The sequence below is a fragment of the Pan paniscus genome, chromosome 16 (assembly GCF_029289425.2).
Source record: "Pan paniscus chromosome 16, NHGRI_mPanPan1-v2.0_pri, whole genome shotgun sequence".
Lineage (NCBI taxonomy): Eukaryota > Metazoa > Chordata > Mammalia > Primates > Hominidae > Pan > Pan paniscus.
In genome coordinates this window covers 45,214,483-45,240,654 of record NC_073265.2, presented here as the reverse complement: position 1 = coordinate 45,240,654, position 26,172 = coordinate 45,214,483, and the positions used below count along the sequence as shown (strand labels likewise).

The window sequence follows — 26,172 nt, the reverse complement described above, 5'->3', positions numbered from 1 at the left end:
AATAGTTTGAGTAGGATTGGTATTAATTCTTCTTTAAATATTTGGTAGAATTTGGCAGTGAAGCCATCAGGTCCTAGGCTTCTCTTTGCTGGGAGACTTTACTACAGCTTCAACCTCATTATTTGTTACTGGTCTTTTTATGTTTTGGATTTCTTCATGGTTCAATCTTGGAAGGTTGTATGTGTATAGGAATTTATCCATTTCCTTTAGGTTTTATAATTTATTGGCATATAGTTGTTCGCAGTAGTCTCTAATGATCCTTTGAGTTTCTGTGGTGTCAGTTGTAATGTCTCCTTTTTCATCTGTGATTTTATTTATTTGGGCCTTCTCTCCTTAGTCTAGTTAAAGTTTTGTCTATTTTGTTTATCTTTTCAAAACACCAACATTTCATTTTGTTGATTCTTTGTATTATATTCTGTTTCAATTTGATTTATTTCTGCTCTGATCTTTATTATTTCTTTTCTTCTACTAATTTTGGAGTTGGTTTGCTCTTGCTTTTCTAGTTCTTTAAGATGCATAGCTAGGTTGTTTTTTTTTTTTGAAGTTTTTCTACTTTTTCATGTAGGTACTTATAGCTATAAGCTTCTCTTTTAGTACTGCTTTTGCTCTATTCCATAGGTTTGCTATGTTGTGTTGCCATTATTATTTGTTTCAAGAAATTATTTAATATCCTTCTTAGTTTTTTCATTGATCTGCCGATCATTCAGGAGCATACTGTTTAATTTCCATTTGTTTGTATTATTTCCAAGTTCCTCTTGTTATTGATTTCTAGTGTTATTCCGTTGTAATCAGAGAAGATACTTTTAAGATTTTAATTTTTTTAACTTTTTTCTTTTTCAAGACAGGGCTACTCTGTTGACCAGGCTGGATTGCAGTGGCACAGTCATGGCTCCCTGCAGCCTCAACTCTTGGGCTCAAGTGATCCTCCCACCTCAGCCTCCTGATGAGCTGGGAGTACCACTCTGCCTGTTTTTTTGTTGTTGTTGTTTTGTTTGTTTTTAAGAGATAGGGTCTGACTGTGTTGCCCAGGCTGGTTTCAAACTCCTGGGCCCAAGAAGTCCTCCCATCTTGCCGTCCCAAAGTGTTGGAATTACAGGCATGAACCATTGTGCCTAGCTGAATTTTTAAAGACTTCTTTTGTGGCTAACATATGGTTTATCCTTGAGAATGATCCATATGCCAAGGAGAAGAATATGTATTTTGCAGCCATTGGATGAAGTGTTCTGTAAATATCTATTAGGTCCATTTGGTTTACAGTGCAGATTAAGTCCAACATTTCTTTGTTGGTTTTCTGTCTGAATGATCTATCCAGTGCCGAAAGTGGGATGTTGAAATTTCCAACTATTACTATATTGAAGTCTAGCTGACTCTTTGACTTTAACAATATTTGCTTTATATAACTGGGTATTTCAGTGTTGGATGCATATGTATTTACAATTGTTGTATCTTCTTGTTGAAATGATGCCTTTATCATTGTGTAATAACCTTTTTTGTCTCTTTTTTTAGTTTTTGTATTGAAATCTATTTGATCTGATATAGCTATTCCTGCTCTTTTTGGTTTTCATTGGCATGGAATATTTTCTGTGTCCCTTTATTTTCAGTCTATGTGTGTCTTTATAGGTGAAGTGTGTTTCTTGTATGCAACAGATTGTTGGGTACTGTTTTGTTAATCCATCAACCACTCTATGTCTTTTGATTGGAGAGTTTAGTTCACTTACATTCATTGTTATTATTGATAAGTAAGGACTTCTGCCATTTTTAATTTGTTTTCTGGTTGTTTTGTGGTCCTTTTTGTGAAAGTGTTTTCTTTAGTGGTATGCTTTAATTTCTTGGTTTATCTATTGTATGTCTGTTGTAGATTTTTTAACTTGATGTTACATGAGGGTTGCAATTAACATCTTACAATGCATTATTTTAAACTGATAACAGTTTAACTCTGATTGCAAAAACAAACAGGAAAAGAGAAAAACTAATAAAAACTCTACACTTTATCCTTCTTGCTTTTTAACTTTTTATTGTTTCTATTTTTGTCTTATTATATTGTCTATGTCTTTAGAAATTGTTGTAGTTATTATTTTTGATAGGTTCATCTTTTAGTCTTTCTGCTCAAGATATGAGTTTACACACCACAATTACAGTGATATAATATTCTGTATTTGTCTGTGTACTTACTTTTACATGTGAATTTTGTACCTTCAGATGATTTCTTATCGCTTATTAATATCCTTTTCTTTTAGACTGTGGGACACCCTTTAGCATTTCTTGAAGGCTAGGTCTGATGTTGATTAAATCCCTCAGCTTTTGTTTGTCCAGGAAAGTCTTTATTTCTCGTTTATGTTTGAAGGGTATTTTCACCGGATATACTATTCTACAATAAAAATTTTTTCCTTCAGCACTTCAAATAAATCATGCCACTGTCTCCTGCCTATTAGGTGTCCACTCAGAAACCTGCTGCCAGATGTATTGGAGCTGCTTTGTTTTTTGTTTTGTTTTGTTTTGTTTTTAATTTTTTCTTGCTGCTTCTAAGATCCATTCTTTATCTCTGGCCTTTGGGAGTTTGGTTACTAAATGTCTTAAGGTAGTCTTCTTTGGGTTAAATCTGCTTGATATTCTATAACCTTCCTGTGCCTGAATATTGATATCTTTCTCTAGGCTTAGAAAGTTCTTTGTTATTATTTCTCTGAATAAACTTTTTACCCCAATCTCTCTTGCTACCTCCTCTTTAAAGCTAATAAGTCTTTTTTTTTTTTTTTTTGAGACGGAGTCTCACTGTGTTGCCCAGGCTGGAGTGCAGTGGCGCAATCTCTGCTGACTGCAGCCTCTGCCTCCCAGATTCAAGCATTTCTCCTGCCTCAGCCTCCTGAGTAGCTGGGATTACAGGTGCACGCTGCCACGCTTGGCTAATTTTTGTATTTTTAGTGGAGACGGGGTTTAACCATGTTGGACAGACTAGTCTCGAACTCCTGACCTCAAGAGATCCACTCGCCTCAGCCTCCCAAAGTGCTGGGATTACAGGCATGAGCCACCATGCCCGGCCCAATAACTCTTAACTTTGCCCTTTTGAGGCTATTTTCTAGATCCTGTAGGCATGCTTTGTTACTTTTATTCTTTTTTTATTTTTACACCTCTGACGGTATATTTTCAAATAACCTGTCTTCAAGCTCGCTAATTCTTTCTTCTGCGTGATCAATTCTGCCATTGAGAGATTCTGATGCATTCTTTAGTTTGCCAATTAATTTTTTCAACTCCAGAATTCTGCTTGATTCTTTATAAGAATCAAAGAGGTTTTTAATCTCTTTGTTAAATTTATTTGATAGGATCCTGAGATCCTTCTTTGAGTTTTCTTGTATTTCATTGAGCTTCCTCAAAACAGCTATTTTGATTTATCTGAGAGTTCACGTATCTCTGTCCCTCTGGAATTGGTCACTGGTGCCCTATTTAGTTTGTTTGGTGAGATCATGTTGTCCTGGATGATGTTGATGCTTGTGGATGTTCACTAATGTCTGAACATTAAAGAGTTAGGTATTTATTCTAATCTTCACAGTCTGGGCTGGTTTGTACCCATCCTTCTTGAGAAGGCTTTCCAAGTATTCAGAGGGAATCTTAAGTCTTTGGTCACTGAAGCCATATGTGAGCATATTAGGGGGTACCCCAAGGCCAGTAATGATATGACTCTTGTAGTCTCATAGAGGCACCAACTTGCTGGTCTTGGGTAAGATCTGGGAGAATTCCCTGGATTACCAGGCAGAGACTCTTGTTCTCTTCTCTTATTTTCCCCCAACCAATTGGAGTCTCTCCCTCTCTCTGTCTCTCTCTCTGTTCTGAGCTGCCTGGAGTTGGCAGAAGGGTGACACAATCCTGTGGCCACCATCACTGGGACTGTGTTGGGTCACACCTGAAGCCAACACAGTACTGGATTTTGCCTAAGGCTTGTGGTGACTATTTCCTGGCTACCGCTTGTGTTTATTTAAGACCCAATGGCTCTTCAGTCAGCAGGAGATGAATTTGCCAGGGTCTTTCTTTTCAGTGCAGTAGGTTCCCTTCTGGCTCACGGTGGTTCTAGAAATGCTGTCCAGGAGTTGGGGCCTGGGATTAGGGACTTTAGGAATCTGCTTGGTGCTTTATTTCACTGGGGCTGTCATGGTACCCAGGTTACAAGACAAAGTCCTTTTTATTCTTACCTTTGATTTTCTCAAGCAGACAGAGTCTCTGCCCATGGCCACCACTGCCCCAGACCTGTGGCTACTATAGTCTGGCTACTGCTGATATTTATTAAGGGCTCAAGGTCTCTTTAATCAGTAGATGGTGAGTCCTGCCAGGCCTGGGTCTCTCCCTTTAGGGCAGTGGGTTTCCTTCTGGCCCAGAGTGGGTCTAGAAATGCCCTCTCGGAGCTAAGGCCAGGAATCAGTGACTTTAGGAGTCTGATTGGTGCTTTATTTTACTGTGACTGAGCTGGTACCCAAGTTGCAGACAATTTTTTTTTTTACTTTTCCCTCTCCTTTCCTTAAGCAGGAGTCTCCCTGTGGCCGCCACAGCTGGGAATGTGTTGGATCACACCCGAAGTCAGCATAATACTGAGTCTTGCCCAAGGCCTGTGGCAACTGCTGCCTGGCTACCCCGATGTTTATTCAAGGCCCAAGAGCTCTTTAGTCAGCAGGTAGTGAAATCTGGCAGGACTGGGTCCTTTCCTTCAGGGTGGCGGGTTCCCCTCTGGCCCAGGATGGGTCTAGAAATGTCTGGGAGTTATGACCTAGAATGGGGGCTTCAGGACTCTGGTTGCTGCTTTATTTTATTGTGGGTGTGCTGGTATCCAAGTTGGAGAACATAGTCTCCTTTACTCTTACCTCTCCTCCTGGAGCTATGAACTGTGCTGTCTGAAGTTGGAGGAAGGGTGACACAAGCACACCCTTGGCCGCCCCGTCTGGTGTCTCACTGGTTCATGTGCATCCCAAATCTACTGGCTCCAAGACCAGCACAGTACCAGGACTTGCTCAGGGACTGCAGTCCTTATGGTCTAGACTGCCTTTTAAGTTTATTTAGGATCTTGGAGTGCTTTAGCCTACAGGGGCAAGGCTTGCCCAAACTTAGCCTTAAACTGCTGGGATGGATGATTCCCCTCTGGCTGAGGCTGGTCTAAATACTCCCTCCATGGGTGCAAGCTGACTTCTGCCCTCTGTTGCCTTCCACTGAGACAGGGCAGCACTGAGTTCCAATGCAAAGTCCCACAATCACTTTACCCTTCGTCCCGCAAAGGCATAGATTCTCTCTCAGCCACCACACTGCACTGCCAGGGCATGTGGGAGGGGTGGTGTGGGCAATTCAAGACTGTCTTTCCTACCCTCTTCAGTGCCTCTTTCCTTGATACGATGTTGAAACTAGGTACTGTGATCAGTCACCTGATTTTTGGTTCTTATGTAGGTGCTTTCTTGTTAGAATAATTGTTTAATTTGATGTTCCTTGGTGGGGACTCTCACTGGAGGGTTCTAATGAGCCATCTTGCTCCGCCTCCTCCTCCATATTTGTTGATCTTAAAAAATGCTCCTGTAAATACTGTTGTACTTAAGTCCTTGTGTACATAGATGTACATTTATCTAGGGAAACATCTAAAAATACAGTTCCTGGGTTTTTATTTTAGAACTTTAGTAAGCATGTCAAACATCTCTTTAGAATGATCCATCAATTTACACTCCCACCAACAGTGCATTAGAGCTCTTTCTGCTGACCGGTGAGATTATCTTTTCATGTATTTCTTAGCCATTCTATATGGTATCTTGTACTAGGTTAATTATATCTTACATATTGATTTTTAGGAGTTATTCACATATTCTGGATAATTATCATTTGTCTCAATGATGTATATTTTAGATAGTTCTGTAGATATTTTAGATATGTCTACAGGAAGAAGTATCTAAAATATCCCCTTGTTTTTTTCATTTTGCACATGATATTTTTTCTCATACTAAAGGTATATAATTTTCTTATTGTGGAATTTAATAATTTTTGCTATTAAGATTGTATTTTTTAAATCTTTCCACATGCTAAAGAACTATTCTAAAATTTTAAATGAACTTTTAAAAATTTCTTTTCACTTTTAGACTTTATCTGGAATTTGGTTTTATATTTTAGTATAAGATAGTGATTGAATGTTATTGTTTACTTCTTTACTCATTTTTACTCCTCTCTATGAATTTTGGAATTATTTGTAAAGATCCATGAAAAAATTTGAAGGGAGAATGGGAATAGTATTAAATTTATAGATTACTTTGGAGAAAAAAGATAATAATATTAAATATTTTCACACGTAAACATAGTGGATTTCTCCATTTATTGAAGGCTTCTTTACATTCTTCAATATTTTATAAATTTTTTAAAATAAGGTCTTGCTCTGTCACCCAGGCTGGAGTGCAGTGGTGTTCATAGCTCACTGTTACCTCAAATTCAGGCAATCCTCCTGCCTCAACCTCTCTAGTAGCTGGGATTACAGACACAAGTTATCATGCCTGGCTTATTTTTTGGAGGGATGGGGTCTTGTTATATTGCCTATGCTGGTCTTGAACTCCTGGGCTCAAGCAATTCTCTCACGTTGGCCACCCAAAGTGCTGTGATTATAGGTGTGTGCCGGCATAACTAGCAATATTTTATAATGTTATCTATGAAGGTTTTTTTTATATTTCTTATTAATTTTATTTCTGTTCTAACAGTTTTGTAACTTGTGAATTTTTAAAAAAATATACATAATGTTTTATAATATTTTCTTACCTTTTTATTTTGAACAATTTCAAACCTACAGAACCATTAAAAGAGTAATATAAGTAGTACAGTGTACACCTGTATACCCAAGAACTAGATCCACAAATTGGTAACATTTTGCTTATTCCCCTTTATTTGTATACACACACATACACACACACACACACACACACACACACACACACAGCATAGTTATGTTCAGTTTTTTATTTGCTAAGTTATTTGAAAATAAGTTGCAAGCTTTATGATACTTTATCCCTAAGCACTTCAATATGTGTCTCTTAAATCTAAGACACTCTTTATAAAACCTCCATGCCATCATATCAAAGATATTTAATATTTGATACATTATAATAGCCACACATTATTATATACTCTGTTGTCTGTTGAATGGGATTTTAAAAAATAACCTTTTCTAAGTAGTTATTACAAATTATTATGGGCTGGGTGCAGTGTCTCACACCTGTAAATCTCAACATTTTAGGAGGCTGAGGCAGGCAGATCACCTGAGGTCAGGAGTTCAAGACCAGCCCAGCCAACGGTGAAACCCTGTCTCTACTAAAAATAGAAAAATTGTCTGGGCATGGTGGCGCATGCCTGTAATCTCAGCTACTCAGGAGGTTGAGGCATGAGAATCGCTTGAACCGGGAGGCAGAGGTTACAGTGAGCCAGGATCACACCACTGCACTCCAGCCTGGGCAGCAGAGTGAGACTCTGTCTCAAAAAAAAACCAAAAGCCAAATGGTTATGAACTTTCGATTTTGTGTACATATATAGCAATAATTGGAAATTCCTATTAGTTGCAATACTTTGGCTTTAGATTTTCTTGAGCGCAGCGATAAATTCTTATTCAGTGTAATAAGTTGACTCAAGTTTTTGCTTATCTTTGTAAATAATCAGGTCATCTACAAATAATTTTCTTTTTTTCCCATGTAACTTTTAATAAAATTAATTATTGAAAAAGATTCTTCAATTAATTTTAATATCCTAATTACTTTATTTGATATATATTTTTTTAAAAATTGTGTCTTAGTTAACTTATAAGTACATGAAAATGAAATCTAAATTTTTGTATTTTAGGAAAATTCACGAATTGTGAGAGTAAGAGTTATAGCCGGAATAGGCCTTGCCAAGAAGGATATATTGGGAGCTAGGTAAGTATATCAATTTGGATTATAATTTTAAAACTTTGCATTTGTTAATTAGTTTTTTCCAAACTTTGGTTAAATTAAAAATCAAATAGTATTAGTAAATTGTTGTGGAAAGTATAATAATAATATTACCAGTTGGTGGTTTACTAAATCTCTTGGTATCTGAATTACTAAATTTGTGAAATTAGGCAGAAGTACAAATGATAGCAATAGTCACAAGATACATTATTGAGCTCTGCTTCTGGAAATTTGCAAAATTCTAACAGACTAATCCTTTAGCAGATAACAACCATAAACTCTGGACTTAATACAAAAAGCAGCAACCTGAAGGCAGTGGAGAGTGAACAGAGCAGGCAGATTCTGGTGGGGAGTTCATGTTTGGAAGAAGGGAATTGTACTGAGTGAGTTCCTGATACTATGAATTGGTCTGAGGGCAGGTAGAATCAGAACCTGGAAAAATTGTAGTCTTCATGGCCTGGGAACATAGCAGAATCCAAACTTTGGTTCAATTAAAAATCAAATAGGGCCAGGCATGGTGGCTCATGCCTGTAATCTTAGTACTTTGGGAGGCCGAGGCAGGCGGATCAGTTGAGGGTCAGGAGTTTGAGACCAGCCTGACCAACATGGTGAAACCCTGTCTCTACTAAAAATACAAAAATTATCCAGAAATCGCTTGAACCCAGGAGGCGGAGGTTGCAGCGAGCCAAGATTGTGCCACTGCACTCCAGCCTGGGCAACAGAGTGAGCCTCTGTCTCAAAAACAAAAATACATACAAACATGCATACATACATACATACATACATACATACATACATACATACCAAATAGTATTAGTAAGTTGTTGTGGAAAGTAGAATAATATTTCCAATTGTTGATTTACTGAATCTCTGAATCTGAAGAAAACATGGCAGTGGTAAGGATTCTGGAAGAGAGAGAGCTGAAGAGCTCAGCAACTCATCTGAAGACAAAAGATCTGAACAGAGATCACAGTCACTGCCTAAGAAACGGGTTTTGGGAGACTGAGGCAGACAGATTGCTTGAGCTCAGGAGTTTGAGACCAGCCTGGGCAATATGGTAAAACCTGTCTCTACAAAAAGTACAAAAAATCAGCTGGGCATGGTGGCGCATGCCTGTACTCCCGGCTACAAGGGTGACTGAGTCAGGAGGATTGCTTGAGTCTGGGTGGTTGAGGCTGCTGCAGTGAGACAAGATTGTGCCAATGCACTCCAGCCTGGGTGACAAAGTGAGACCGTGTCTCAAAAAACAAACAAACAAAAACAGGATTTGTGGCTCTTGTCCAAACAGGATGATTAGTTGCATGATAGTCTTATTATGTTTAGTGTTGCTATAACAGAATTCCTAAGACTGTGTATTTTGTAAAGAAAAGAGGTTGATTTGGTGAGTGGAAAGTTCAAGACTGGGCCTTTGCATCTAGTGAGGGCCTCAGGCTGCTTTAAGTCATGACAGAAACGGGAAGGGGACCTAGCGTACACAAAGAAATCACATAGCAAGAGTGGAAGCAAGGGGGAGGTGTGCCAGCCTCTTTTTGACAAATCGAGAGGAACAAATAGAATGAGAACTCACTCACTTCCGAGGGAGGGCATTAATCTATTCAGGAGGGATTTGCTCCCATGACCCTAATACCTCCAACCGAGACCCATCTTTCAATATTCCCACATTGGAAATCAAATTTCAACATGCGGTTTGGAGGATACAAATATCCAAACCATAGAATGATAAGCAGACACATACACACACACACACACACACACACACACACACACACACACACACACACACACACACCAGCAGCAAAATTCAGTCTCCAAAACTTAACATTTATAATATATGTCCAGGATATAATGCAAAATTACTTATCTAAAAAGAACCAGGAAAATGGAAGGCATTTTTAGTAGAGAAAAGAAAATATGGCCACAATAAATTTTAAAAATATGAAATGAAATGGAAACCATAAAAAAATGAAAATTCCAGGAGTGAAAAATACAGCATTTGAAATTAAAATTGTTGGGTAGATTTGTCAGCCAAATGGAGAAGAGGAAAGATTAACTGAACTTAAAGATAGATCAGTAGAAATTGTTACCCAGTTGGAAGATGAGAGAGATGAGAGAGACAAAGATTGGAGAAAAACAACAACAACAACAACAACAACAGAGCCTTGAGGATTTGTTAGCTAATATATAAAAGTCTAACATGGATATCATTATATAATATCTTACAGTCTAACACAGAAAGGGGAGGGAAAAGAAGAAGGCACAATATTTTTTGAAGAAATATTGGCCAAGTTTTTTTTCCAAATTTGATTAAATTTATATAGTATTTAAAAACACCAAGCAGGATAATAAACATTAAGAACACAATGAGGTGCATAATAGTCAAACTGTTGAAAGCCAAGTATAAAGAGAAAAATCTTGACAAAAAGAGAAAAATATGACACTTTATATATGGGGAAACTACAATTCAATTAATTACTGACTTCCTACCCAAAACTATGGAGACCAGGAGAAAATGGAACAATAAAATAACAACCATCAATCCATAATTTTATATTCAGTGAAAATATCCTTTAAGGAAGATGACAAAATAACATTTTCCAAAAAAAGACACCTAGATAATTCATCATTGGTAGACCTGCGCTGTAAGATATCTTAAAGTCCTTTCAGCTGAAGAAAATTGAAACCAGATAGACACTCAGGTCCTTAGAAAGGAATAAAGAGTATCAAAAATAGTAAATATCTGGGAATATACAAAACATGTTTTGCTTTTCTCATCATACCTTTTTAAAATAAAACATATGCCTGTTGAAATCACAAGTTAAAACATTGTTTTGTAGGATTTATATTGTTTGTGAATGGAATACATAAAACAACTATAACATAAAGGATGGAGCAGGTATAAGTTATAGACCTATTTGGTAGAATGGTACAATACTAAGTATAAGTTGAATAAAAGATTAATGATGTATATTGTAATATCCAGAGAAACCAATAAAAAAAATGCAAAGAATTATAGATAAAAAACAGTAGAAATTTTAAAATGAAGTTGTTGAAAAACTAAATAAAAAAGCCAGAAACTTGAGGCCAGAGGTTCAAGACCAGCCTGGGCAACAAAGTGGGACCCTGTCACTACAAAAAGTCAAAAAATTAGCCAGGTGTGGTTGTTTGCATCTGTGGTCCCAGCTACAAAGGAGGCTGAGGTTGGAGGATCGCTGGAGCCCAGGAGGTCAAGGCTCCAATGAGCCATGATTATGCCACTGCACTCCAGCCTAGGCGACAGAGTGAGACCCTGTCTCAAAAAAAAAAAAAAAAAAAAAAAAAGAGTGCCAGAAAAGGAGAAACAAATGATTTAAAAAAGTAACGGAGGCCGGTTGTGGTAGCTCACGCCTGTAATCCTAGCACTTAGGGAGGCTGAGGCTGGTGGATCACCTGAGGACAGGAGTTTGAGACCAGCCTGGCCAACATGGTGAAATCCCATCTCTACTAATATACAAAATTAGCTGGGTATGGTGGCGTGTGTCTGTAATCTCAGCTACTCAGGAGGCTGAGGCAGGAGAATCAGTTGAACCCAGGAGGCAGAGGTTGCAGTGAGCCGAGATCACACCATTGCACTCCAGCCTGGGCAAAAGAGCTAAACATCAAAAAAATAAAAAAAATAAAAGCCGGAAAAGGAGGAACAAATGAACAAAAAAAGTAAAAGAGGCTGGGTGCGGTGGCTCACCCTTGTAATCCCAACACTTTGGGAGGCTAAGGCGGGTGGATCACCTGAGGTCAGGAGTTCGAGAGTAGCCTGGGCAACATGGTGAAACCCCATCTCTACTAAAAATACAAAAATTAGCTGGGTGTGGTGGCAGGCATCTGTAATCCCAGCTACTCAGGAGGCTGAGGCAGGAGAATTGCTTGAACCTGGGAGATGGAGGTTGCAGTGAGCCAAGATTATGCCACTGCACTTCAGCCTGCATGACAAGAGTGAAACTCCATCTCAAAAACAAACAAAAAAACAACGTAAAGGGCAGTGACAATGGAAAACAAACAATAAACCTGTAGACTAAATCCAATCATATCAATAATTACAAGGAACATTAATGGATTAAAATAAATATGAGACAGACGTTGTTAGGGTAAATTAAAAAACAAGACCCAACTATATACTGTCCTACGTGATGCCCTTAAAATATAAAGACATAGCTAATTTGAAAGAAAGCGGACGCAAAAAGATATGCCATGCAAACAGTAAGCATAAAAAGACTGAAGTGGATATATGCGTATCTGGTAAAATAGATTTCAACACAAAAATTTTCAAACATTTCATGATGATAAAGAATAAAGTCAATCAGGAATATATAACAATCATAAATGTGTGTGTGCCTGCTAAAAGAACTTAGAAAAATATGAATCAAAATTTGACGGAATTAAAGGGGAAATTTTTAAAACTCCTACCGTCATAGTTGGAGGCATTAACACTTCTCTTTCAGCAGTTGATAAAACAACTAAATAAAAAAATCAAAAACATAAATTTAAACAATATTATGAATAACTTTGACCTAAAGAACACTATTTCTAACAACTTTCTTTTCAAATGTACATTCTTTTCAAGTGTACATGGTACATTCACTAGCATAGACCACACATGGGCTGTATTAGTTTATTGCTTCATAATAATATTACCACAAACTGACCAGGCGCGGTGGCTCACATCTGTAATCCCAGCACTTTGGGAGGCTGAGGCGGGCGGATCACAAGGTCAGGAGATCGAGACCATCCTGGCTAACACTTTGAAACCTGTCTCTACTAAAAATACAAAAAATTATCCGGGTGTGGTGGTGGGCTCCTGTAGTCCCAGCTGCTCGGGAGGCTGAGGCAGGAGAATGATATGAACCCGGGAGGCGGAGGTTGCAGTGAGCCAAGATGGGGCCACTGCACTCCAGCCTGGGTGACAGAGTGAGACTGCGTCTCAAATAATAATAATAATAATAATAATAATAATAATAATAATAATACCACAAACTTAGTTGCTTAAAAGAACCACAGTTTCTGTGGTTCAGAAGTTCCTGCATTGTTTAACTGGGTCCTCTGCTACAGGGTCTTGGAAAGCTGCTGTTGTATTTTTTTTTCTACTTTTTTTCTAATTTTTTCTAATTTTGCAGTCTTGAAGTCTCTCACATGAGAGTGGCTGTAAACTCTAGCCCTGCCCTGATGAGACTCTAGGAATTTGGACATAGATGTTTACAGTGTGCCTTTCATGGGTATTCTTAGGCAAGTGCCCTCATGCCTAAGTGTCTGACCTATGACCAGATGTCCCTCTCACAGCAAACTTGCATATCCTGGCAGATGCTCTTATAGCTCTTGTCTGTGTCCAGTTTGTTCCTACCAAAATAGCAGATAGCCACTCTCTAGGAGAATCCTGACAAAGAAGTTAGGGTCGAGTGTATCAGTAAGGTGAGACACGGGAGGCAACTCAACAAAACACATGAAATAACAGCAGTTTATTACTTACAGATGCCAGAGAGAAGAGGGCAGCATGCCTCCCAGGGCCAACAGGAAGTGGGGAGCCATCTAGGACATGCACAGTCAACTAGTGGGTGGGGAACAGGGCAAAGAGTACAAGTGACCTGTGGGCTGAGGCTTTTACTGGGGTCCAGGGCATTTTCCAAGCAGGTTTCCCTCAGGGAGTTGTAATTGGTGGGTTTAGAGCAAGTAGGCATAAATTTCATGGAGTCATGCTGTGTCTGAGAAATCAGTATTAGGGTTCTCTAGGGGGACAGAACTAATAGGATAGATATATATATGAAGGGGAATTTAGTAGGAGAATTGACTCACATGATCACAAAGTGAAGTCCCACTATTGGCCATCTGCAAGCTGTGGAGCAAGGAAGCCAGTCCGAGTCCCAAAACCTCAAAAATAGGAAAGCCAACAATGCAGCCTTCAGTCTGTGGCTGAAGGTACAAGAGCCCCTAGCATATCACTGGTGTAAGTCCAAGAGTCCAAAAGCTGAAGAACTTGGAGTCTGATGTTCGAGGGCAGGAAGCATCCAGCATGAGAGAAAGATGAAGGCCAGAAGACTCAGCAAGTCAAGTCCTTCCACGTTCTGCCTGCTTTATTCTAGCTGCCCTGGCAGCTGATTAGATGGTGCCCACCCAGATTGAGGGTGTGTCTGCCTCTCCCAGTCCACTGATTCAAATGTTAATCTCCTTTGGCAACACCCTCACAGACACACCTAGGAACAATACTTTGCATCCTTCAGTCTAATGAAGTTGACACTCAATATTACCCATCACAGAGAGGTGGTTACTGTGGCTTATTTCTGCAGTCCTTTGGGGGTATGGGGTCAGTGGAGCAAGTCAAGTAGGTTGAATCTGGTTGTTCCTTAGGGAGGTGGTTACCAGGAGGCAGTTGTGTAAGGTAGTTATCTGGATTGACCACATTGAGGAGCTGAGAGGAGGTAGAGAACTGGAAACTGTGCTAAGGGTGACTAAGACCTGCTTCTGGTATAAAAATGTCCAACTTAACATTCAGTATGGATGCTGAGGCAACATAAAATTATAGGAATTCACTTCAGCTGTCATTAAGGTATTGGTAGGGCTGTGGTCTTAGCTGAGGCTTGCTTAGGGAAGGATTCACTTCCAAGCTAATGTGGTTGCTGGTGGCATTCAGTTCCTTGCATGCTGCCAGTCTGAGCGTTTCCATTTCTTACTAGCTATCAGTTGGAGGCCGTCTCAGCTTCTTGCCATTCAGCAGCTCACAAGCTGCCAGTTTGCTTCTTCAAAGCTAGCAAGAGTCTCCTAGCAAGATGGATTACAATCTTATGTAATGTAATCACATACTTTTTGTCACATTTGCCATAATCTGTTGGTTAGAATATATAGATCTGTCCCATGCTTAAGAGGAGAGGAACACAAAGAGCATGAATATTAGGAGGTGGGGATAATAGGAGCTGCCCTAGTGTCTGGATGCCACAATATTCTGGGCCTTAAAACAATAAACCACATTCTTTTGAAATGCACATGGTACATTAATCAACATAGACCATGTGTGGGTCCATAGGACAAGTTTCAGAGATTTTCAAAAGATTGAAACCATATAGAGGATGTTCTTTGAGAACAGTGGAATTCAATTGGAAACCAATAATATTAAGATCTAGAAAAACTGCAGATATTTGGAATTTAATTAGTATACTTCTAAATAATCTATATGTCAAAGAAGAAAACATTTTGAACTGAATGAAAATGAAAATACAGCAATATCACAATTGTGGAATGCAGCTAAAGTTATATTCAGAGGGAAGTTTGTGTCTTTAAAATGCTTAACTTAGAAAAGGAGCAAGATATAAATGAATGTTTTGAGTTCTGACCTTAATAAATTAGAAAAAGAAGAGCGAATGAATTCTAAAATAAGTAGAGGGAAGAAATAATAAAGACAAGGGCCAAAATCAATAAAAGAGAAAGTGGACAATGGTAGAAAAAAATTATTGTAATCAAAAGCTTGTTATTTGAAGACATCAATTAAAGTTTTAAACCTCTAGCTAGAATGATCAAGAGTTAGAGAGAAGGCACTAATTACTGGTAATGAGAATGAAAACTGGGGCATTGCTATAGACCCTGTGGAAATGAAAAAGATAAAAAGAAAACAGTTTGTACAATTTCGTATCAATAAAGAAGTACACACAATTTAGGTGAAGTAGATAATATTCTTGAAAGACACAGATTACAGAACTAGCCACAGAACAAATACAAAACTTTAATAGATGTTTATTATTGAAAGAAATTGAATTTGTTGCTAAAAGAAATTGAATTTGTTGTTGATTAAATTGAATTTGTCCTTCCCACAAAGAAAACTCCAGGCCCACATGGTATCACTGGATACAGCTATCAGACATTTAAGGAAAAAAAAAATACAAATTCTACACAAACACGTTCAGAAAATGGAGGGCATTTCCCAATTCATTTTATTAGGCCAATATTATCTTGATCCCCAAACCAGACATAGACATCACAAGAAAACTTAAAACCAATATCCCTCAACATAGATGCAAAAATGAAATTGAACATTATGTAGCAATATATCACCAGGTAGGATTTTTCCTAGGAATGCAAGGTTTGTTCAACATTAAAAAAATTAATCAATGCAATTCATCGTATTAATACAGTAAAGTAGAAAAAACACATGGTCATTTCACTTGGCATGGAATGTGCCTTTGACAAAATCTAACACCCAGTCATGATAAAATCTCTCAGCAAACTAACATAAAATACAAAGGTGGCTTAACATCTGAAAATTAACTGATGTAATACACTGTATTAATAGAATAAAAGAAGACAGTCATCTTTTTTTTATTATACTTTAAGTTCTAGGGTACATATGCACAATGTGCAGGTTTGTTACATATGTATACATATGCCATGTTGGTGTGCTGCACCCATCAACTCGTCATTTACATTAGGTATATCTCCTAATGCTATCCCTCACCCCTTCCCCCACTCCACGACAGGCCCTGGTGTGTGATGTTCCCCACCCTGTGTCCAGGTGTTATTGTTCAGTTCCCACCTATGAGTGAGAACATGCGGTGTTTGGTTTTCTGTCCTTGTGATAGTTTGCTTAGAATGATGGTTTCCAGCTTCACCCATGTCCCTGCAAAGGACATGAACTCATCCTTTTTTATGGCTTCATAGTATTCCATGGTATATATGTGCCACATTTTCTTAATCCAGTCTATCATTGATGGACATTTGGGTTGGTTCCAAGTCTTTGCTATTGTGAATAGCGCCGTAATAAACATACATGTGCATGTGTCTTCATAGCAGCATGATTTATAGTCCTTTGGGCATATACCCAGTAATGGGATCGCTGGGTCAAATGGTATTTCTAGTTCTAGATCCTTGAGGAATTGCCACACTGAGAAGACAGTCATCTTAATAAAAGCAGAAAACACAACTGACAAAATTCAACACCCATTCATAATAGACACTCTCTGCAAAATAGGAATAGATGGAAATGTCCTAAACCTCATCAGGGGAATCTATCAAAAAACCCAGTAGCTAACCACCTACTTAATGGTGGCAGTTTGAAGGCCCTCTACTTAACTCAGGAATAAGGCAAAGTTGTCTGCTTTCATGTTCTATCCAACATTGTACTATATATTTTAGCCATGTAGTACGGCAAAGAAAAAAAATCATACAGTCAAAAAGGAAGAAGTAAAACTGTCTTTATTTGCAGACAACATGGTTTGTATGTAGAAAGCCCCAAGGAATCTACAGAAAAAACTACTGGAAGAACTAATAAATGAATTTAATACCACCACAAAATGCAAAGTCAGTGTTTATATAGCCCAAAATCAGTTATATTTCTGTATCCTATCATTGAGCCATTGGAAAATACAATTTAAAAACGTGTTTACAATTGTATAAAAGTTAAATATTTAGAAATAAATACAACAAAAGATTTGCAAGAAATGGACACTGAAAACTATAAAACAGTGCTGAGAGAAGTCGAAGACCACATAAATCAATAGATACATATGCTGTTTTCATTAGAAGACTCAATAGTGTTAGGGTGGCATTTTTCTCCAAATTGATTAGATTTGGCACAATCCCAATAAAAATCTCAGCAAGTTTTTTCAGAGAAATTGATAAGCTGATTTCAATATTTGTATGGAAAGTCAAGGCACATAGAATAGCCAAAACAATTTCAAAAAAGAACAAAATTGGAAGACTTACATTACCCCATTTCAAGACTTGCTACACAGTTATAATAAGACAGTGGCAATGGCATGAGAATAGATATATTGTTCAATGGAATGGAGAGTGTAAAAATACGTGTGCATGTGTGTGTGAGAGAGCGAGAGAGAGAATATATACACATATATATGATCGGCTCCTGTTTAACAAAAAATGCTGAGATAATTCAAGGGAAACGGCAGTCTTTCAGTACACAGTACTAGAACAACTGGTCTGTATAGAATGAAATGAATCTTGGTCCTTACCACACATTATACAGAAAATTAGTATGAGCTAAAATGATAAAACTTCTATAGGAACACATAGGAAAAAAATCTTTGCTCTATTGGGTTACACAAAGTTTTCGTGAACAGTACCAAAAAGGATGAGCCATAAAAGAAAAATGTTGAAAGGAACTTCAACACAATTAAAACTTTTCTTCTTTAAGAAACAAGGTTACGGAAAATGCAAGCCATAGATTGGGAAAAAGTATCTTTAGACATATATCTGGAAACAACCTAAATGCCCATTGTCAAATGAATGGGTAATCTCATGTACCCCATAAGTACATATACCTACTATGTACCCACAAAAATTAAAAACATAAAAAAAAGAAATGTGGGCTGGGCATGGTGGCTCACACCTGTAATCTCAGCACTTTGGGAGGCCAAGGTGGGAGGATCACTTGAGCCCTGGAGTTCGAGACCAGCCTGGTGATAAGACCCTGTCTCTACAAAAAATTTTTTTAAAAATTAGCCAGATGTGGTGATGCACACCTGTGGTCCCAGCTACTCAGGAGGCTGAGGTGGGAAGATCACGTGAGCCCAGGAAGTTGAGGCTACAGTGAGCCGTGTTTGTGCCACCTCACTCCAGCCTGGGTGACAGAGCGAGACCCTGCCTCAAAAAAAAAAAAAAAATGTAGTATAGATCCTTTTGTAGTTTTTAAGTGTCATGATGGGGTGTCCATGCACATGTGTAAGATGTACCACTCTTGAAGCTTGTTACAACATGGGCAGATTACCAATCTCACATGAAAAGAAAAAAAAAAGAAATGTGTATACATACAGTGTTTATTCAGCCTTTAAAAAGAAGGAAATTCATGTGACAATATGGATTAATCATTAGGATATTACGCTAACTGAAATAAGACAGTCACAGACAGATACTGCATGTTTACATTTATATATCTAAAATAGTCAAATTCATAGAATCAAAGAGTGGAATGCTGGTTGCTGTGTTGGGGTGAGGGGTGAGGGGTAAGTAGAAATGGATGTTAATAATTAACAGGCATTAAACTTGAGTCAAGCAGGAAGAATAAGCTCTAGAGATCTGCTGTACAATGTTGTGCCTAAAGTTAACATTAATGTATGTGCAATTAAAAATTTAAGAGGGTAGAGCTGCCAGGTATGGTGGCTGATGCCTATAACCTATAATCCCACCACTTTGGGAGGCTGAGGCAGGTGGATCACTTCAGGTGGATCACTTGAGCCCGCAAATTTGAGACCATCTCGGGCAACATGGTGAAACTCTGTTTCTACAAAAAAACACAACAATTAGTCAGGCATGGTGGTGTGCACCTGTAGTCCCCGCTACTTGGGAGGCTGAGGTGGGAGGATTGCTTGAGCCCGGGAGGCAGAGGTTTCGAGTGAGCCAAGATTGCAGCACTGCACTCCAGCCTGGGCAACGTTGCAAGACTCTGTCTCAAAAAATGCTGGAATGCAGTGCAGTGCAGTGCAATGCAATACAATGCAATGCAGTGCAAAATAGGGTAGAGGTCATGTTAAATATTCTTACCACAAGAGAAACAATTAAACAAAGATATCTGAAGAAGGCCATTAACCCCCTGTATATATGAAACCTCTTTCAACTCAGTAATAATATAATTATAAAGCCAATTAAAAATGGCAAAACTCGGCTAGGCACGGTGGCTCACGCCTGGATTCCCAGCACTTTGGGAGGCCAAGGCAGGTGGATCAGCTGAGACTGGGAGTTGAAGACCAGCCTGACCAACACAGAGAAATGCCATCTCTACTAAAAATACAAAATTAGCCAGGTGTGGTGATGCATGCCTGTAATCCCAGCTACTTGGGAGGCTGAGGCAAAAGAATCGCTTGAACCCGGGAGGCGGAGGTTGCGGTGAGCCGAGATCGCGCCATTGCATTCCAGCCTAGGCAATAAGAGTGAAACTCCATCTCAAAAAAAAAAAAAAAAAAAAAAAAAAAGGCAAAACTCTTGAACACAGTGTCTGTGTATTGTTCAAGTGTATCTGTCTAGCTGGATGGTGAGATTAGGGATAGATACATAATTACATTTACATTTTGTATTTATATTTAATAGTGTATAGTTAGTTGTAAAAAACCATGGGTAAGATTGGAAAGGGAAAATGTAGAGAGAACAGAGGGCTGGGGCAATACTTAGGGAATATCAGTATTTAACTGGCAGATAGTAGAAGAGGTGCCTAAGTAAGCCACCGAAGGAACAGTTCGAGTGGTATGAGGAGCACTGGAAGAGATGTGTCGTAGAAGCAAAATGAGATGAGTGTTTCAAAGAGAAAATGGTCAGTAGTATCTAAAAACATAAAGAGGGCCAAAAAAAGAAGTATCTGGAAAATGTTGATTACTTTAACAAGATTGATGACTTTACAACAGCCTTTTCATAGGAGTGGATCTAAAGGGAAGAGACAGAAACCAGACTGTAGGGTTTTGAAGTGTAACAGGAATTAAGGAAATGAAGAAAAGGAGGTGGTATGCTATAGTGGTTAAGAATATAGGCTGGGAGGCCGAGCCAGGGGGGTCACGAGGTCAAGAGATTGAGACCATCCTGGCCAACTTGGTGAAATCCCGTCTCTACTTAAAATACAAAACATTAGCCAAGCGTGGTGGCAGGCGCCTGTAGTCCCAGCTACTCAGGAGGCTGAGGCAGGAGAATTGCTTGAACCCAGGAGGAGGAGGTTGCAGTGAGCCGAGATCGTGCCATTGCACTCCAGCCTGGCGACAGAGCAAGAGAGTTTAAGCCGGGCATGTTGGCTCATGCCTGTAATCCCAGCACTTTGTGAGGCCAAGGCGGGCAGATCACCTGAGGTCAAGAGTTTGAGACCAGCCTGGCCAAGATGGCAAAACCCCGTCTCTACTAAAAATACAAAAATTAGCTGGGTGCGGTGGTGTGTGCCTATAATCCCAGCTACTTGAGAGGCTGTGGCAGGAGAATAGCTTGAACCCAGGAGGCAGAAGCTGCAGTGAGCCAAGATCGCGCCACTGCACTCCCCCCTGGGTTACAGAGTGAGACTTCATCTCAAAAAAAAACAAAGAAGATAAAGAAGAGTATGGCCTCTGGAGCCAGGTGCTGGAGTGTCAATCCTGGCTGTCCGCTTTCTAGCTGTGTGATCTGTATGAAATAAAGAAAGGAATAGTACCTACCTCACAGGTGGTTATAGAGATTCAAAGATTTAATATACGGGATCAGCGCTATGGCTCACGTGGGTAATCCCAGCACTTTGGGAGCCAAGGTGGGCGGATCACCTGAGGTCAGGAGTTCAAGACCATCCTGGCCAACATGGTGAAGCCCTGTCTGTACTAAAAATAGAAAAATTAGCCGGGCGTGGTGGTGTGCGCCTGCAGTCCCAGCTACTCGGGAAGCTGAGGCAGGAGAATGGCATGAACCCAGGAGGCAGAGGTTGCAGTGAGCCAGCACTGCACCACTGCACTCCAGCCTGGGCAACAGAGCAAGACTCTGTCTCAAAAAAAAAGAAAAAAAAAAGGAATTAATACACGAAACGTGATTACAGTGGTGTCTGGCACTGAGTAATTGCTATATAAGTGTTCTTGTTTTTATTATTAAAAACTGCCTCTGAAAAGGTTTGACTGGGAATGGAAGAAAAAGATGTATTTTGCTTTGCTGGAGAAGGGAGGGAAAGTCCAAGGGGAGGAGGAGTTTAAAAACATTTATATGCCTAGAGAAACCTAGATCAAAGAAAAAGCCAAAGGTCTAAAAGAGAGCAGTGAGAACAGATGATGCAAGGCTCCAAAGTTCAGAGAACTGAACAAGGGGGATGAGACTCAAAACAAGAGGACTCCTGACTCACTAGGTTAGGGGTAAGGATGGATTCTGATAAATACCAGTATGTTGCGAGTGTTCTGGTGCCTTCGATTTTGGCCAATTAAGAGGTAACGTGGTATGAGGAAATGGAGTTGGGGGAAGGATAGTTTGGATTAGTATGGAGGGTACTTGGTGGAGAATGGTGAGTACTTTGGATACCCGAGGAAAACAGGAGAAATTTAACCATGGACAAGTAAAGTGTCCAAAGTCTTGTGGTTTACAACCCTATATATCACAAGAATTTCCTTCTCCATGTCTCCTTGTAGAAGTGGTTACATAACACCTAGTTATTTTATATTATTTTTTGAGACGGAGTCTTGCTCTGTTGCCCAGGCTTGAGTGCAGTGGCATGATCTTGGCTCACTGCAAGCTCCACCTTCCAGGTTCACGCCATTCTCCTGCCTCAGCCTCCCGAGTAGTTGTGACTAAAAGTGCCTGCCACCACGCCTGGCTAATTTTTTTTTTTTTTTTGTATTTTTAGTAGAGACGGGGTTTCACCATGTTAGCCAGGATGGTCTTGATCTCCTGACCTCATGATCCGCCCGCCTCTGCCTCCCAAAGTACTGGGATTACAGGCATGAGCCACCGTGCCCGGCCACACCTAGTTTTTGTTTTTGTTTTTTTTTAAGTGAAAGCAGTTTGCCTTTACTTTATAAGAAGAGTTTACACCCATGAGATAACTTGAGACAACCTGAAGTCTTACAAAACCAGCGTCAGAATCATTGAATTAACCATCTTAACTCAAAAGAAGAAAGAATGTAATAAAAATCAAACAAAAATTTAAAAATCTAGGAAGGTTATAATCATTAGGCCTGTGATTAAAAGGTTTTCTTTCTAATTCTTTGTGTCTTTCACTAACATGGTACTTCAGGTTTTTAACGAGATGCAAAAATTACTTTAATTGCTTACCTGCCTAAGAATCCTGATTTTAAATTCAGGAAATAATTGTAGATATAACTAACAAGGAAAACTGTGAATTTTATAGTCTGGGTAATCTGAGCTTGGGGTAAGCAATAATTAAAATTTTTCTTTTTTTTTTTTTTTAACAGTGATCCTTACGTGAGAGTGACGTTATATGACCCAATGAATGGAGTTCTTACAAGTGTGCAAACAAAAACCATTAAAAAGGTTAGACTTAGCAATATTCAAAAGTTTTTAATGTACTTTGTTTTATTTTTATAAGACAAAACCTTATTTAGTTATACTATGTTTATTATTTTTTAGAGTTTGAATCCAAAGTGGAATGAAGAAATATTATTCAGAGTAAGTATATATTTTATTTTACTAAAGTGGAAAAAGTAAGTTTTTTTCTTAGGAGGTTAGAATGATAAATTCTCATTTTTAATATTTGAAGATGTATCTCAGAATTTGCCTCAAGTTGTGAAAATACAAAAGGAATTGAAATTTTGTCTTATGAAAAACATAAATGTAAGATAATGGAGAGGTTAAAGACTAGAATTATCTCATTCTAGTAAAACTGATTTAGAGACTGTACAGTAGTCTTACTCCAGTTGAGCAGATTCAGTGTTTTCTCATAAAGATGATGCAGATTATATTCATGTCTCCCCAGTCATTTATTATTAAACAGATTAGGGCCTATCAAGTGAATACATTTCTTTTTATCCACACGTCATTGACATTGCTGCCTTTCCACCCCATCTGCCTCATTTACCATAAAAGCAAATTCCAATCAGCAGTTATTTCCAGTTCCTCAGCAAGGCCCTCAAACTGACAGTGTCTCCTTGTACCTATTTAATATCAGAGTACTTACTGTTGCCAGAATCGAAACACTACCAGAGCAGTGGTAGAGATGCATTTGAGGAATTTCCCCTCTCTGGATTATTCCCACTTGTATCATCCTTAAAATGTTCTTCCTTGACCCCATATTCCCCTTTAGCTGTAGAGTCGTTTCTCTGTTCACCTGAATAAGGAACATTCATGGGAGAGTTGTCTGCCCTCATCATTTCTGCTTCTCCGGGATGCTCGTTAACCCACTGTACTCTAAATCCCCATCACTCAAATGAAACTGCTGTTGTTCAGGTCACCAGTGACTTCCCTGCTGCCAAGTTCATCTTATCTCATCTTACTCATGCTCTTTGCAGCATTTGACATGGCAGATCATTCCTGAAACACCAGCCTCTCTGGAGGCTTCTATGGTACCATACTTGATTTCAGTAAGGAAAACAGAAGCCGTTCTTCTGTACTTCATGTTTAAAGATTTTTTGTTTGTCTTCTTTTGTTCAATTTTAATAAAGTGAATTTGAAGGGAAGAAATTGCTGACACTAAGGGCAAGGAAGCTGTTGCTGAAGATCCAGCCAAAGGCATCAATTAAGTTGCTTCTGTTTTTTTGGTTTGGAGTAAGATTTTCCCCACTCTATGTAGTATGACATAAAAACAACCTTTTAAATCGGTTTGGAAATTTTGGATTCTTGAGGAAATGGTATTGAATCAATTGGATCGTCAAATGAAGGAAAATGAAGCTAAATTTCTGTTTTTACTATTTAACCAGAATAAATTCCAGACTTGATAATGTCTGGTTTTGATTGCTTTTTTGGCACAAGTGTTGGTTAGGAGAGTGTTTTTAAATTCCCAAGTTGTTGAGTTATTTATTTATTTATACTTTTGTTTTATTTTACTTATTTTGTTACATTTTTCTTAGAAACATATGTATTTTCTTTTTTTTTTTTTAATTATACTTTAAGTTCTAGGGTACCTGTGCACAACGTGCAGGTTTGTTACATATGTATACACGTGCCATATTGGTGTGCTGCACCCATTAACTTGTCATTTACATTAGGTATATCTCCTAATACTATCCCTCCCCCCTTCCCCCACCCCATGACAGGCCCCAGTGTGTGACATACCCCTTCCTGTGTCCAAGTGTTCTCATTGTTCAATTCCCACCTATGAGTGAGAACATGCGGTGTTTGGTTTTTTGTCCCTGCGACAGTTTGCTGAGAATGATGGTTTCCAGCTTCATCCATGTCCCTACAAAAGACATGAACTCATCCTTTTGTATGGCTGCACAGTATTCCATGGTGTATATGTGCCACATTTTCTTAATCCAGTCTATTATTGATGGACATTTGGGTTGGTTCCAAGTCTTTGCTATTGTGAATAGTGCTGCAATAAACATATGTATGCATGTGTCTTTATAGCAGCATGATTTATAATCCTTTGGGTATATACCCAGTAATGGGATTGCTGGGTCAAATGGTATTTCTAGTTCTAGATCCTTGAGGAATCGCCACACTGTCTTCCACAATGGTTGAACCAGTTTACTGTCCCACCAACAGTGTAAAAGTGTTTCTATTTCTCCATATCCCCTCTAGCACCTGTTGTTTCCTGACTTTTTAATGATCGCCATTCTAACTGGTGTGAGATGGTATCTCATTGTGGTTTTGATTTGCATTTCTCTGATGGCCAGTGATGACGAGCATTTTTACATGTGTTTTTTGGCTGCATAAATGGCTTCTTTTGAGAAGTGTCTGTTCATATCCTTCGCCCACTTCTTGATGGGGTTGTTTTTTTCTTGTAAATTTGTTTGAGTTCTTTGTAGATTCTGGATATTAGCCCTTTGTCAGATGAGTAGATTGCAAAAATTTTCTCCCATTCTGTAGGTTGCCTGTTCATGCTGATGGTAGTTTCTTTTGTTGTGCAGAAGCTCTTTAGTTTAATTAGATCCCATTTGTCAATTCTGGCTTTTGTTGCCATTGCTTTTAGTGTTTTAGACATGAAGTCCTTGCCCATGCCTATGTCCTGAATGGTACTGCCTGGGTTTTCTTCTATGGTTCTTATGGTTTTAGGTCTAACGTTTAAGCCTTTAATCCATCTTGAATTGATTTTTGTATAAGGTGTAAGGAAGGGATCTAGTTTCAGCTTTCTACATATGGCTAGCCAGTTTTCCCAGCACCATTTATTAAATAGGGAATCCTTTCCCCATTTCTTGTTTTTGTCAGGTTTGTCAAAGATCAGATGGTTGTAGATGTGTGGTGTTATTTCTGAGGGCTCTTTTCTGTTCCATTGGTCTGTATCTCTGTTTTGATACCAGTACCATGCTGTTTTGGTTACTGTAGCCTTGTAGTATAGTTTGAAGTCAGGTAGCATGATGCCTCCAGCTTTGTTCTTTTTGCTTAGGATTGTCTTGGCTATGTGGGCTCTTTTTTGGTTCCATATGAACTTTAAAGTAGTTTTTTCCAATTCTGTGAAGAAAGTCATTGGTAGCTTGATGGGGATGGCATTAAATCTATAAATTATCTTGGGCAGTATGGCCATTTTCACAATATTGATTCTTCCTATCCATGAGTATGGAATGTTCTTCCATTTGTTTGTGTCCTCTTTTATTTCATTGAGCAGTAGTTTGTAGTTCTCCTTGAAGAGGTCCTTCACATCCCTTGTAAGTTGGATTCCTAGGTATTTTATTCTCTTTGAAGCAATTGTGAATGG

General features: G+C 38.7%; 1 protein-coding gene and 1 non-coding gene across 2 annotated transcripts in view; both read left to right on the top strand.

The window, feature by feature from the left end:
* The window catches only part of NEDD4 (NEDD4 E3 ubiquitin protein ligase), a 165,041-nt gene that overhangs the window by 17,517 nt on the left and 121,352 nt on the right, over positions 1-26,172 (top strand). Inside the window, exons 2-4 of the mRNA XM_003827870.5 lie at positions 7,831-7,904; positions 22,775-22,853; positions 22,950-22,988. Of these exons, the coding sequence (XP_003827918.1) occupies positions 7,831-7,904; positions 22,775-22,853; positions 22,950-22,988 (192 nt within the window). The remainder of the gene's footprint in view (positions 1-7,830; positions 7,905-22,774; positions 22,854-22,949; positions 22,989-26,172) is intronic.
* Positions 18,558-18,661, top strand: LOC112437367 (small nucleolar RNA U13). Its single transcript, XR_003025988.1, has one exon. It is a non-coding gene; the product is annotated as a small nucleolar RNA U13 (small nucleolar RNA).